The sequence below is a fragment of the Sparassis crispa genome, assembly GCF_003851025.1.
Source record: "Sparassis crispa DNA, contig_000006F, whole genome shotgun sequence".
NCBI classification, from domain to species: Eukaryota; Fungi; Basidiomycota; class Agaricomycetes; order Polyporales; family Sparassidaceae; genus Sparassis; species Sparassis crispa.
Window position 1 is genome coordinate 513,149 of NW_020939753.1, and position 13,350 is coordinate 526,498.

A 13,350-nucleotide genomic window follows, 5' to 3' on the forward strand; every position below is an offset into this window, starting at 1 on the left:
ATTGTGCACACGAGACACAGCTCGCGGGAGGCGGAGATGAGGCGGAGGATCCAAACGTTCAGCGGAAGCTGAGCCGGATCGTCCGCCAGCAAGCGCCTAATTTCGGCGCCGGCCCTTGTGATGGGAGGCGGTTCTGGAACGACCCCACCCCCGCATATCCGTGCCCGTAGCGGCCCCCTCCGTCGTCTCCTCGCCATGGACCACGTCGACCACAGGGCCCGCCGCGACGACCAGGACCGTGAAGGCACCGCCCATGGTACCCACGTCAAGGATGAATCCGCCGGTACCCGCACCGCCCCCAGTGCCCCCCTTCCCGACAGACTGGTAGGTCCGGCCACTGGTTATACCCTCATGGTTGCTGGTCGGCGGACGGGCAAGACTTCCTTCCTCAGGCTCCTCCTAGATACCAGTCATTTCTCTCCGACAGTCACCAGGGATCAACTTGCGTCGATCGCCAAGTTCGTCCAGGGGTGTAGCGGGCACACCTCGCACATCAGGACAGTCTCCGTCGATATTGACCTGGCGCTTACCGAGAACGACAAGCCTCAATCTCTCACTCTCACCCTCATTGATACCCCCTCTCTCGACTTCGACGACGACACGTCGACCCAAAAGACGGTGTCCGAAATTATCAGGCATGTAGATGCCAGATTCGCTGAGAGCATAGACGACGTAAGTGGATTTGTATTATGTTGCATATTTTCGTCGAATTGACATGTTGACTGCCCATTGCAGGAGCGTCAGGCACTCTCCGGAGACCACCATGTACACCTGTAAGTACCTGCTCTATGGGAAGTAGGCACAATGCCATCTCAATTGTCTATCGCTCGTTGCTGCAGATGCATATACTTCTTGGATCCGGATCATATTGTGCCACCATCGGTACCAGCACCGCCAGTCCCCCCTGTACCACGTGCGCGTACCAATAGTCTATCTCATGCCGAAGGCGAACCGTTTATTCTTGAGCCACCGGTGACTACCAATCCCGCGCTCTGTCGACCAACACTGCCTGCAGCAGACATTGCCACCATTCGACGACTCTCTGCGCGCATCAATGTGCTTCCTGTGGTGGCTTGCGCTGACACACTCACCAACGAACGCCTCGCCGCCGTCAAAATGGCCGTCCGCAGAGACCTTGCAGAAGCTGGGATTGGCTTCGGGATATTCGACTTGGATACTTTCCCTCAATATCCAGGTTCCATCAAGGATGCAGGGGAGTTGCCTGCCCTCAAGTTCCCCTCCGATCCTGTAGTCGGTTACACTGCCCATCTAGACGGTGCCGGTTCCACCGCAACCTCCCCTCCATCTACTCCAGTGTCGCCGTCATTGCTCCGACTCCCCTTCGCTCTGATATCGCCCGATATTTATTCGCACAGTGATGGAGTCTCTAGACCGCCCCCTTCGCGTTACGAACTTGCGCTCCAATACAGTCCTTCAAACCACCACTCTGAAAATAATAGCAGGCCATTCTCCAAAATTGTTCCAGGGAGGTTCGTCAGGAGCTACAGATGGGGATGCCTCGATGTGATGGATGTCAATCATTGTGATTTTTTGCATCTCCGCGGTGCAGTCTTTCACCATATGCAGGTACAGCTTACGCGGTCGGAAGATACTTATCTGGCGTCTCACTGATACAATCTTATCTACCCCTCACAGACATTGCGCAAGTACACTCGAGAATACCTGTTCGACAAGTTTAGAACAGAGATTCAACTACAAGCTCCGACATCTCATCATACTCTACCATCTGGTACAGCACCTTCGTCCGGGTCAATGTGTCGCCCATCAGCGCTTCCTCAGGACTCAAGGCCGATCCTTGCAATTGACACTGCCCCCTCTCATTCCACAAGCAGGCGCTCGTCACACTCTACCTCTCGAGCTGGGGCACTCCACAATGGAGAGATTAGTTCTTCTTCGCTCCTGTCCGCACATCCGCCGTCCGTGATGGAGCTGTCGCCGAGAACTGCAACCTCCTCGAGTCAGTGCCGTCTTTTCTCTACACAGTACGCATGATAGGTTGCCGCATCGTTGTCGCTCGCTTCCATGTGCTTTGGCAAGGGTTGTCACCAGGTTCTGTGCTAATTGATCTTTTGCGCACAGGATCTCAACGACAGCGCACCAAAAAGATCACTGTCGCGTGCAATTTCTGTCGATGTAAGTGACTTTTTGAGTACACCGCTCCCTTATATTCACCGTGCTGCTTAGCTCGTAAGCTCAAGTGCGACGGTGGGAGACCTGCCTGCGGCCAATGCTTCAAACGGTCAAATCCATGCGACTACATGGTAAATCACAAGCGGCGTGGAAATAACGGTCGGCAGCGAAAGCAATACGCGGGCAGCGAGAGCGATGGTGAAGGTCTCGAAGACCCGTCTCCCGAGGCAGACGGTCCATCGCATCCTTCGCATTCTCCAGAGGTCATCCCCCAACCTGCGTCTCGAAGAAGTTCGAACGTAAGCATGCTCTTGACGGAGTCACTGCCGTCTTTAAGTAGCGCTATTAAGCGCCAGGAGGACCCTCGTGCCAGTGCTGTATTGGCGCCCATCACACACTCCGCCACTTTCCTTGAAGTTTCTGCGTCTGACCAGCGCACAGAGCTCCCGCCCATCGCGACGCTGAGCATCCCGTCTTCTAGCACGATGCACGATGAGGCGCAGTCGCTGACCTCTCTGAAGACCGATACTAGCTCCACACGGAGGCGTACATCTTCTGCAGCGTCTGGAAGGAGCCGCACGTCCAACCACCACGGGTCCAAAATTGTGGCATGTAATATATGCAGAGGTATGTACCTTGCGATTGTCTGCACACAAGGTGTGATTTAAGTGATTCTGTGCAAAGCGCGCAAGACGAGATGCGATGGAGCACATCCCACATGTGGGAGTTGTTCGCGGCGATCACTCCCGTGCAACTATGTCACCGACGCTCCAGGCAGCTCAAGAAGCCGCGGAAAAAATACGGGCACGTCGACGCCAGGGCCGTCGGCCTCAACATCCGCACGGTCCTCCCCTACCAGCCAGCTTCATCTCATATCCCCTCGAGCGGCGAGTGCGTCGAATGGGTATATCCGCACCATCGGGGCTGTCGACCCTGCCGCGGATTTCTCTCCGCAACCCAACAAGAAAATGCGTATGACCGACATGGGCGTGCCCGCCATTGCGGTCCTTCACGCACCGTGACAGACTATCCCCTCTGCACCTTAAATTTGTCCCTCTCCCCTCCGACTGATTGTAGAGCATTCGTTTCATTCTTGATTACCTGCATCTATCGTCTTCGCTTTGTTTGGGTTTTTGTCGTTGTGTCGCAAGGAAGTGTATCATAGTATTATTGTTGCAGAGTTAGCACTCATGGACTGTTCGTACATAGGTAAATTGAATGTTTGCTACAGTACTAGTAGAACTTGAGAATGAGTGCTTTGTTGGCCTAAACGGGCAAGGTCAACTCGGCTAGTCACTAAACGTGTCTTTGAATATCGTGGCGGTGCGTCGGATTGTGCTTTGTTTTGTGCCTTAACATCCTCTGAACACTCTGCGCTGGTCGTCATTATACCTGCCTCATACATTCCTTTCCTTCTTTATCTTTTGTGTCTCTGAATCATGTTCAGCTTTCGCCGCAAGCACCGCCAGAAAAGCGTCGACCACGGCGGTCCTCCCTTCATTCGCTCTTCACCATCTCTACCCGAATTGACCACCCATGGTATACCATGGCCAGAAAATCTGGTAGACGTTTCTGCGCTGCCACTGGCGGACGTCGCGCAAGTCCCCCCACAAGGTGCGACGAGAACTTCTTTTCCAACCGAAGGATCCGGTCCCATTCCGTTCCACAAACCGTGGTCGTCTCCAGGGAAAGCATATGACAATCCTGAAAATGGCACCATCTCCTCCATTTACTTGTCGCATCCTCCCTCTGCATATGAGACGCGAAAGTTACCCGTCAGGGCTCGTGTCCCACAACGTAAAGCTCGTAATCCCACGACGTTCAACATCATGGTGTGTGGTTATGTCTTTGTTCTTTCACGGTGTTGACAGCAGTGGCGCCATAGGTGGTGGGTGCGACGGGCACTGGGAAGACGTCCTTGCTGCGGTTGCTTCTAGACACCGCCGACATCTCACCCACTGCCATTCCCGAACAAAGAGTGGCAATGGAGCGCTTCCTACGTGGCCCGTCAAAACGGACAGAATCCATTCAGTCTGTCTGCGTTGAAATATGCGAATCTCGATATGATCGCGTCCTCCTGTCTGTGATCGACACTCCTGGACTTGACTTCCAGGACGGGCATGAACTCAAGCTGGACCGGCAGGTTACGTCGATCGTGAAGTATCTGGATTCGCAGTTTGCAGATACCATGAGTGAGGTGAGTACTCTGTAGATTTTAGCATTCAACGGACGTTCGACGGCAGTACCGGGAGCGTCTATTTACTATCAGAATCATCGATTTTGTAGAGCTAGCTTAACACTGACAATGAATTATCTGTTAGGAATCCAAAGTGATCCGACAAAGCAAGGGAGACCTGCACATTCACTTGTAAGTTTATTGCAATCTAGGGCTTCACCACGTTTATGCCCCATGTCAGATGCATATATATGATCGACCCCGTGTCCATCGTCAGTTCGTCCTCGAGGCGTGCTCACTCGTCGCTTCCCACCAAGACCCGCTCGGAAACGACCATCTCCCACCACCCGCCTGACTTGTCGTCCATATCAGACGACACGACGTCGGATGACACTGAGGAGGACGCACCCGGCGACCTGAGCATGTCCCCTGCCGACATACGTGTAATTAGGCGGCTTATGACGCGTGCAAACGTGCTTCCTGTTATCGCACGCGCGGATTCTTTGACGGACGACACGCTTGCGGCGATGAAACGCGTGGTGCGACGCGACTTGCATACCGCGAAACTCAACTTTGGTGTTTTCGGACCGGTTGTTGTGGAGCCCGAGCCTACGAATCACGTCAATGGTAACGAGACGGAGAATGGGAATGGACGCGACCGCGGAGGCGAGAGCGCTGAAGACGATGAAGATCCATTCCAGGATCGCCGATCTCGCTCGGTGATCAAGTTGCGCCCTACACGACCGTCCACTGCCAGAGCCAGCTCACGCTCACGCTCAAGGTTCAGCTTGTCGGAGCTCGCGAACGAACGCGCAACTCCGGATATCACAGATGCGGAGAGCGTGGCCAGCGTCCGCTTCTCTGCACAGCTAGTCGCCAAAACTGATCTGAGCGAGAATTTGCCCTTCGCCCTGATCACCCCCGAGCATGTCCGCAGGCGACGTCCTCTCAAGGAGCTAAAGGTACTGGAAGACCACCAATCGGTGCACACGGAGACAGGCAGGTCGGTGTCGATGATTCAACCATCCGAAGATGGGCACGCTTCGATCGCCGACTCGATGCAGCCTTCGACGCCCACATCACCCACTGGAGCACAGTCGATCCGCAGTTTCCCGTATCCATATTTGAAAGGACCCCCCGCTGATCTGAAGGGTGTTTTCACTCGCAAGTTCAGGTGGGGGACCGTCGATGTGCTCTCACCGGAGCATTGCGACTTCGCTGCGATGCGGACGGCCGTGTTGTCGACCCATATGAAGGTGCGTACTCGAAAGGCGGTGGATACGACATTGAGTGATGATGGTGCGATAGATGCTCAAGATTCGAACGAAGGAAGTACTGTACGAGAAATACAGGACAGAAAAGCTTTTGGCCAGACGCGCCACTAAGAATATCAGTGAGAGCGAGACGCGCAAGTTGCTGGAGGGTGCGTTCGCATATCTGTTCTCCACTATTGGACTTCAGACTTATTGATATGTCTTCCGCACAGATCTTGGTTTGTGATGTTAATTTTAAACTCAAACACCATGTAGGTGTTCTCTGGACGGATGGAGGGATATGCCACCCATTTACCCCTTGGTTCTTGTATACCTACTCTCTTATGCTTATTCGTCACTTCATTGTATCCCGTGCAGTGCTCGCTATCTCTTCGACTGTTTGCGCTTCGCGGTTTGGATCGTCTGGCTCGGTTTTGATACTTACAGTACTGCCTTTCGCGTCTGCTACGTCCATGATTTTTATCATCATCTATTGAAAGTACTAGTTTCCGTTAACTTTCTTACTGGTCATTAACACATCGATCTGTTCTTGAGACATCCCTTGCAAGCGCACCAATAAATAGTCAACCTTGCAAGAATGGGTCAGACGAGAGGCATGCCAGAGATGGGTTCAACACACCTCAATTTCCTTCGTTAGGGGTATAATGTAGTGCTCATACAACTCTACGACACCATCAATGTCGATCTTTCGCGTCGACTCGTCGCTCAGCGGCTCGCCGTCCGGAGCGAAAGTCTGCGCGAAGACAGTTGCCTTCTTGCGCAGCCTCTGGAGAAGTTTCTTCTCCACCTCAGGCTTGGTAATCAGTGCATCGAGGGCGGCACGATTCGGCTTGAGAATGTGTGGGATGAACGCGACTGGGTCGTCTCGAAACTTCGATTCAGAGACAAACTTCCCTGGAACGGTTGACCGTGTGTGAGCGGAGAAGGCCGTGATGTGTTCAACAAGACGGACCGTAGTGCACTCGTTTGCTGATGGCTTGGAGAACTTCCAGATCGATAAGTGCTGCGCTGCCGTAGTTCCCATCGTCCTCAAACTCCTCATCTCCTACGATACCTTTCGCGCGCTTCGCGGCTGCCAGAGCTACCGTTGCTTGGCGAGTGATTCGTGGGACGATGGAGCGAGTGTAGAAGCTTAAGATGGAGGGATTCGCATTGATCTTGTTCGGATAGAGGATGTCAGGGTATGGGATCGTCTTCAGAATGGGTGCAGGCAATTCTGAAGGATCTGTGAAGGGGTATTCGTCCGGGCTGCGCACTCCATCCATCAGAAACCTCGTGGATAAGAGAAGACGGGCAAACTCACGAAGTGAATCTTCTCGCCTTCGCTGCATTGAGTCGGTCGGAACATCAGACACTGGGAAATTCTCCAGACATTATCAAGGCGAATAGAAAAGACAGACCATGGAAAGTCTCAGTCTCCTTCAAGAACCAGTCTAGCCATGAACCCTTGAAACCTATCTCTAGAAGCTCCTGGAACTCCCCCCGACGGTAGATTTTCGGGTTGTGGGCAAACTGCGCACGCTCGATGAGGGAGAAGATGACGGTCTCCTCCAAGCGTGTCAAGATCGACCTTATCCTATCGAGAGAAAGAGGATCCGCCTCTAGCGTGTAATTCTGGAGAATCATAGACATGATCGTGGGAGGTGGCAGCTGCTATCTGACTCGCTCTCTTGACCACCTATATGCCCGCTAAACGGCTCTGATGGGCTAGTAACGGCTCCGACTCGGAGACCGGCTACAGCCAAGTTTCTCTTCGTCGTTTTGCCTCTGACTTCCACGGAGCAGTGTACGTACCAGTGTTTCCACGGGATTAGTACATTTGAACGACGACTGCTACCGGCACCCTTAAGCTTCTCGGTCAGTTTACTCACCATCTGAACGAATCTTGGTCAGAATAGATTCATGCTCCTCGAGGAGCACAATCTGCGTAGCTGACGAGTGTGCAATTGGCGTTCACGTATTCGAAACCCTCCAAGATCAGTGCCCTCTTTGTTCCGTTCCGTCTGCTCCTGATCCGAGGATATTCTGCCTTCAACTCAACATGGGACATGCATATGGCGTTCCGCACGCGTTCTCGCTCTGTACTTATAGAGCATGTGCCTATGCACGTAAGCTGCTGGCAAATTGGTCATTCCAAGGATTTTCCCCGCGGAGGCAGCTGTTGCTCGTTTGTCACACGGAGGCTGCCGGAAACCAATATGTCGGAGATCCAAAAGGCCACTGCAGCCTCCTTGCACGTTCTACTGTGCTGGCTGCGGAGATTTTTCGATGTCCGACATATTAGTGTCCGGCAGCCACCGCGGAGCCGAGGAGCGGCACAGTACGATCGTCTCTGGCTTTTCGTTTTGTACGGTCACCGGTCACCTTAGACTGGCAAGGTTCTCTTCACTCATTTGAAGCTACAGGATTTTCTTATCTCTTGGGCCTCTGCACTCTGACATCGAGGTCCGGACTTTGCTATATGATGATGACATACAGTGATATCGGTGAGGCTCCTTTTGACGCTGCACATCACGCGTTTATGCGATTGCTGCTGGTTCAATGAAGTATATGTTCACTTCAAGTGAATATTTCACTCCTCGCAGCTATAGCATCTCCATATGCTTGTAGAATTAATGTGGAGATTTCTCTCTATTCGATGATGGCTTCTTCAACCCAGCGTTCGCTGAAGCACGCTCCAATTATTATTGGCGGTCCAATAGTGGTCAATTGCTGCATCTGCAGCCAATCCGAATTGCATCGGACCCACCGCACCGCTCACGAGGATCCGATTGTTGGCACATCTTTCGAAGACTTACCACGGTTACGTCTTCCTCAGGGACAAGTAGTGAAGGCGTTATGCAACGAGACAAAGGTTACATCCACTTATGTTGTTCTCGTTGGGTAGTAGTAGGTCTCCGAGAAGCTATTAGTACGACAGCGGCGGCTCCAGATTAGGGCACCTTAGTCTGGGTCAAGAAGCCTTGAAGATCCTTGTCAAAAACCCTGTTTCTTAGTCGCAAGAAATGTGCTAATATATCTGCTCTATCTTTGAGGCTGATGTTGATACTGTACTGATATATACAGCGGAGTACAGGACATGAACGTGCTGCCTGCCTATTGACTAGAAGCGCACAAACAGATAGCGGAGACTTCGATGCCCCTTTGCTGACGAACCTTGGAGCTCGTGCTCCTTTGGAGCCCTCCAATCCAATGGGGATGGAATGGTATAAAAGGCGCGATGAAGAATAGGGATGCAGTTTTGTCGGAAGCACTCGACACCATGGCCCCTCCAGCCGCTACCCTTTCGCAGCCCGGAGATCAACCCATCTTCTTGGCTAAGAAAAATGGCACGAGTATCGACAAGGCTTATGATGTCCTAGAGGATTATGAGGGCAACTACCGCTTCGCCCCTATCGAGGAGGCGCAGGTATCGAGGGCCATGATTAAGCGGTGAGTGTTACGACGCGAATATAAGTGTGAACAGTTCGCCGACCGACATATATGTTGATAGATACTTCAACATGATGTATGAGCGCGCTGTTTCGGACGTCGTAATAATTGGAGCTGGTAGCGCTGGTCTCTCCTGCGCGTACCATCTAGCGAAGTCCCGACCAGACTTGAAGATTACCATCATAGAAGCGAATGTTGCTCCTGGTAGGTTCTCCTGCCAAGATGCTGGTTCACTTACGATTGACAGTATTGAATAGGCGGTGGAGCCTGGCTCGGTGGCCAGCTGATGACACCCATGGTATGAACCCGCTCCGCCTGCGATGTTCGTCTTACTCAACGTATGGGTCAGGTTGTCCGCAAGCCTGCCGACCGTTTCCTTGAAGAGATCGGTGTTCCATACGAGGATGAGGGCGCCTTCGTCGTCGTCAAGCACGCCGCACTCTTCACTTCCACCGTCCTGTCCCGTGTCCTGGCCATGCCCAACGTTGTCCTGATGAACGCCACCGCCGTTGAGGACCTCATCGTCCGCCAGGACTTCCAGGGCCGTCAGCGCGTCGCGGGAGTCGTGACGAACTGGACGCTGGTCTCGCTCAACCACGACACGCAGTCGTGCATGGACCCGAACGTGATCACCGCGCCTGTTGTTATTACAGCGACCGGCCACGACGGGCCCATGGGCGCCTTCTCTGCCAAGCGCCTCGTTAGCATGGGCCTACTGAAGGAGCTCGGGAACATGAGGGGTCTCGACATGAATCGCGCGGAGCCTGCCATTGTCAATGGTACGCGCGAGGTCTCTCCTGGCTTGATCATGACCGGCCAGTGTGGTTTCTTCTACTTTATGGTTGTGCCGCTGATGTGTTCTTGTACAGGTATGGAGCTCTCGGAGCATGACGGCTCAAACCGCATGGGTCCTACGTTTGGTGCAATGATGGCCAGTGGTATTAAAGCGGCTCGCGAAGCTATCCGTATTCTCGAGTCTTCCCAGATCGTTGATGGTAAAATTGTCGGGTAGACGCGATGCAGAAGAAGTTGAAGTACTCGAACGACACTGTATGGTTATGGATAATTCAACGCATGCCGACTGTAACTGGCGAACAGGGCAAGACTCCGTACGTTACAACAGGGATGGGCATGAATTCAGGTTTCTGGGGGACCTTGTTAGAGCACCTCGAGCCCACTCAACGGATAAAAGTCTTTCTTCGATGTTAATCCTTCCTGCTTCATAGAATTACACTCGCATTGTAACGGTGGGCACGGCACATTTAGATGGAAGACGTCATGAATTACAGAAGTCCGCAAGTCTGACCGGCGTGATCATCCACATGCATTTCGCTTACCTCTAGATCTGGTGAGCCCGAGCTGGTCTGATTTGCTGAGAAAGGTATGGGAAGATATACATGAAACTACTCCGTACAGAACAAGCCTACAGAAAATATACATATGAATGGCTCGGTGGTGTATTTTCATACCTGCATGTCTTTGGTTCCGTCCACCTCTGCTGTCGATTGCCATGACATGATATTGCTGTCTTTGCTGGTGAATCGGTACACGGCGCTGAGAGGCCCGGCAGGTGTTGATAGATTGAGAAGGCAAATCCCGTCTTGGTATAGTGTGCCACACTGCTTTCATTTGCACCATCTCAGGCCGGACACCTTGCAAGCCTGAACTTAAGCGATATGGACGAGTCTTCAACGTATCTGCGGTCAGAGGAGACTGCGCCGTCGAAGTTACGCCTCAAGAGGGCATCGTTTTCGTCACAGACCTCATCGCACACACTTCAGTCGCTTGGGGGTCTACCGACGCGGCTGAAGAGTCCTCTCCTCGAACGCCACCGCTCACACAGCATCACTACCAACGGGTAAGCTTCCCTTAAACCATCCGTTATACATACTTCACGGAACGGGCAACAGGTCAGAGGCTGCCTCGGAGATACTTGCGCCTGTGCCGCTGAGACATCACGTCCTCCAAGTTTCCGAGAGCAGGCATTGGCTCGGCTTTCCCCCACTACTAGAACCATCATCTCGTCCAGTGTCTCCTGTTTCTAATGCAACTACACCCCCACGCCGAAGAATTACCCATCAGCGCACCTTCAGCACTGTTATGGAAGACGAACGCTTGTCGGTCGCGTCGGTCTCGAGTATTGGACATGCACATCAATATGCGGACAAAAAGGGGGAGGGAGAAGGAAGCATGGGCAAAAGGTGGGTGCGTTGGATGCACAAAGAGGGCATGAAGTCTTGGTTCCTCCCTTGCTCGGTGGCTGCATCGGCCTGGGTGAAGTGGGCGGTAGGCCTGGGGTCGTACTCGGGTCAGCTATGTCGTTGCTTTTAGGGTATCGTTCACTAAATAAAGGCCATCTGCAGGACAGGGCAATCCACCAATGTTTGGCGACTATGAAGCGCAGAGACATTGGATGGAATTGACTATTCATCTGCCCGTTCACCAGTGGTATACGTATGAACTCCAATACTGGGGCCTCGATTATCCGCCATTGACGGCATACATCTCGTGGTTATGTGGAGTAGTGTAAGCATGTCCATTTTTTCACTTTTCTGCTATTGATGTATCGATGTTATGTTGTCTCAGTGGCTCGTGGATTGATCCGACGTGGTTCACTCTGGGAAAATCGCGGGGGTACGAAGATGCAGGCAGCAAAGCGTTCATGCGCGCATCCGTCCTCGCGCTTGACATACTGGTCTACGTACCGGCATTGGTACTTTTCACTCGCATATGGCAAGGTACGCGGTCAGCGCGGACACAGGTAATTATATTGCTGCAGTCTTGAACGTCAACTTCTGAACCACACTCACTCAGAACTTTGCCCTACTGCTATTGCTGTTGCAACCAGCATTGATTCTCATTGACTCCGGACATTTCCAATACAACTCTGTTATGCTTGGTATGTATTGTCAACGTCACTTCTTTACTGGGTTGTGTATTAATTGACGGTAGGTTTCACACTATTTGCGCTGAACTTTTTTGCTACGGGCCGGGACCTGCTGGGTGCAGTCTGTTTCGTCTTCAGTCTAGGATTCAAACAGATGGCGTTGTACTACGCTCCGGCTATTGGCTCGTACCTTCTGGGCAAGTGCTTCTACCTAGGTCCTGTTGATGGGTACGTGCACTGAGGTATTGATTGCTTTACCGGACATGCTCAATTCCATCATACAGGCCAAAGCTGTTCTTCCGTCTAGCCGCTGTTACAACTGCCACATTCATTGTGCTGTTCCTACCTTTTCTTCCACCATTCGCTCCGCATTCTGCCATCTTGCATCCAATCGCACGCATCTTCCCATTCAGTCGGGGATTGTTTGAAGACAAGGTTGCAAATTTCTGGTGTGCGACGAACATCATGTTCAAGTGGAAGCTCTGGGCTTCTCCAGATGTCCTGGTCAAGCTCTCTGCTGCACTCACAGCTGTTGGCTTCCTCCCGAGTGCTCTGGGTCTGATGTACCAAGGATACAAGTTGCAAGCCAGTCCTGGCGAGCGGCCTAAGGACCCGGCTCCAGCACCCATAGTGTCCCTGCTGCCATACGCGCTCCTTACCTCATCCATGTCGTTCTTTCTGTTCTCGTTTCAAGTGCATGAGAAGACGATTCTGTTACCTCTCCTCCCTATGACACTCTTGGTATCGGGCGCCGCACCAGACTCTTCTACGTTCGAACTGGGCGTGCTGGTGAATAATGTTGCGGTATTCAGGTATGATCAGAAGTAATGAAATGTTAGTGATAGGCGCTGACAGTCTCACTTTCTCCAGCATGTGGCCATTGCTCAAGAAAGATGGTCTGGGCGTTCAGTACATCGCTCTTTTACTGCTATGGAATAGACTCATTGGATACAACCCACTGCGGTACAGACCACAGAGCCTCCTGCAGCTCTTGTCCGTTGTAGGTTCTTTTACTGTAATTTCCAGACGACATCACTGAGTTCTTTTTTTCAGGCCGTTTACTCAGCCTGTGCATTTTTGCATATCCTGGAGCTCTTAGTGTCTCCACCGGCACGCTTCCCCGATCTGTTTGCTGTGCTCAATGTTCTCGTCAGCACACCCGTCTTCGCCCTAGCATGGCTGTGGAGCATCAAGCATGGAGTGCAAACCGGATGGGCTTTGGGCGGTCTGGGTCTGAAGACCAGTGAAAAGAAGTCCACGGAACATGCCAATGGTAACTCAGTGAAACCGCCAGTCGATGTCGGCGCTCTCCCGACCAACGGCATCGGTCGACGAGCAGGCCTCCGGACGCAGAGTTTGGGTTTTGCGCAGAGCAGACGGAGAGTGGTGCATCGCAGTAGGGGAAGTGTTGATCTGGGATGATGTGTACA

At 52.5% G+C, this 13,350-nt stretch overlaps 5 protein-coding genes across 5 annotated transcripts; 4 read left to right on the forward strand and 1 right to left on the reverse strand.

The window, feature by feature from the left end:
- Positions 1-120: 120 nt before the first annotated feature.
- Positions 121-3,173, forward strand: SCP_0701940 (hypothetical protein; the record flags this gene model as incomplete). The annotated part of the gene is made up of 7 exons (XM_027760120.1): positions 121-672; positions 736-773; positions 840-1,587; positions 1,657-1,978; positions 2,101-2,154; positions 2,206-2,778; positions 2,836-3,173. 7 exons carry the CDS (start codon positions 121-123, stop codon positions 3,171-3,173), a joined length of 2,625 nt encoding a protein of 874 aa, XP_027615921.1.
- Positions 3,174-3,980: 807 nt separating this feature from the next.
- On the forward strand, positions 3,981-5,827 carry SCP_0701950 (predicted protein; the record flags this gene model as incomplete). Its single annotated transcript, XM_027760121.1, has 6 exons — positions 3,981-3,983; positions 4,037-4,348; positions 4,473-4,519; positions 4,569-5,583; positions 5,636-5,750; positions 5,814-5,827. 6 exons carry the CDS (start codon positions 3,981-3,983, stop codon positions 5,825-5,827), a joined length of 1,506 nt encoding a protein of 501 aa, XP_027615922.1.
- Positions 5,828-5,935: 108 nt separating this feature from the next.
- SCP_0701960 (Probable chorismate) lies at positions 5,936-7,233 on the reverse strand (the record flags this gene model as incomplete). Its single annotated transcript, XM_027760122.1, has 6 exons — positions 5,936-6,045; positions 6,106-6,169; positions 6,221-6,495; positions 6,554-6,849; positions 6,905-6,926; positions 7,002-7,233. The coding sequence occupies 6 exons, from the start codon at positions 7,231-7,233 to the stop codon at positions 5,936-5,938; spliced, it is 999 nt and encodes a 332-aa protein (XP_027615923.1).
- A 1,630-nt stretch (positions 7,234-8,863) lies between these two features.
- Positions 8,864-10,045, forward strand: SCP_0701970 (Thiamine thiazole synthase; the record flags this gene model as incomplete). Its single annotated transcript, XM_027760123.1, has 5 exons — positions 8,864-9,033; positions 9,095-9,237; positions 9,291-9,331; positions 9,383-9,848; positions 9,903-10,045. 5 exons carry the CDS (start codon positions 8,864-8,866, stop codon positions 10,043-10,045), a joined length of 963 nt encoding a protein of 320 aa, XP_027615924.1.
- A 664-nt stretch (positions 10,046-10,709) lies between these two features.
- SCP_0701980 (Dolichyl pyrophosphate Man9GlcNAc2 alpha-1,3-glucosyltransferase) lies at positions 10,710-13,342 on the forward strand (the record flags this gene model as incomplete). The annotated part of the gene is made up of 9 exons (XM_027760124.1): positions 10,710-10,891; positions 10,944-11,341; positions 11,397-11,559; positions 11,620-11,794; positions 11,848-11,932; positions 11,986-12,148; positions 12,205-12,732; positions 12,791-12,920; positions 12,974-13,342. The coding sequence occupies 9 exons, from the start codon at positions 10,710-10,712 to the stop codon at positions 13,340-13,342; spliced, it is 2,193 nt and encodes a 730-aa protein (XP_027615925.1).
- Positions 13,343-13,350: the final 8 nt, after the last annotated feature.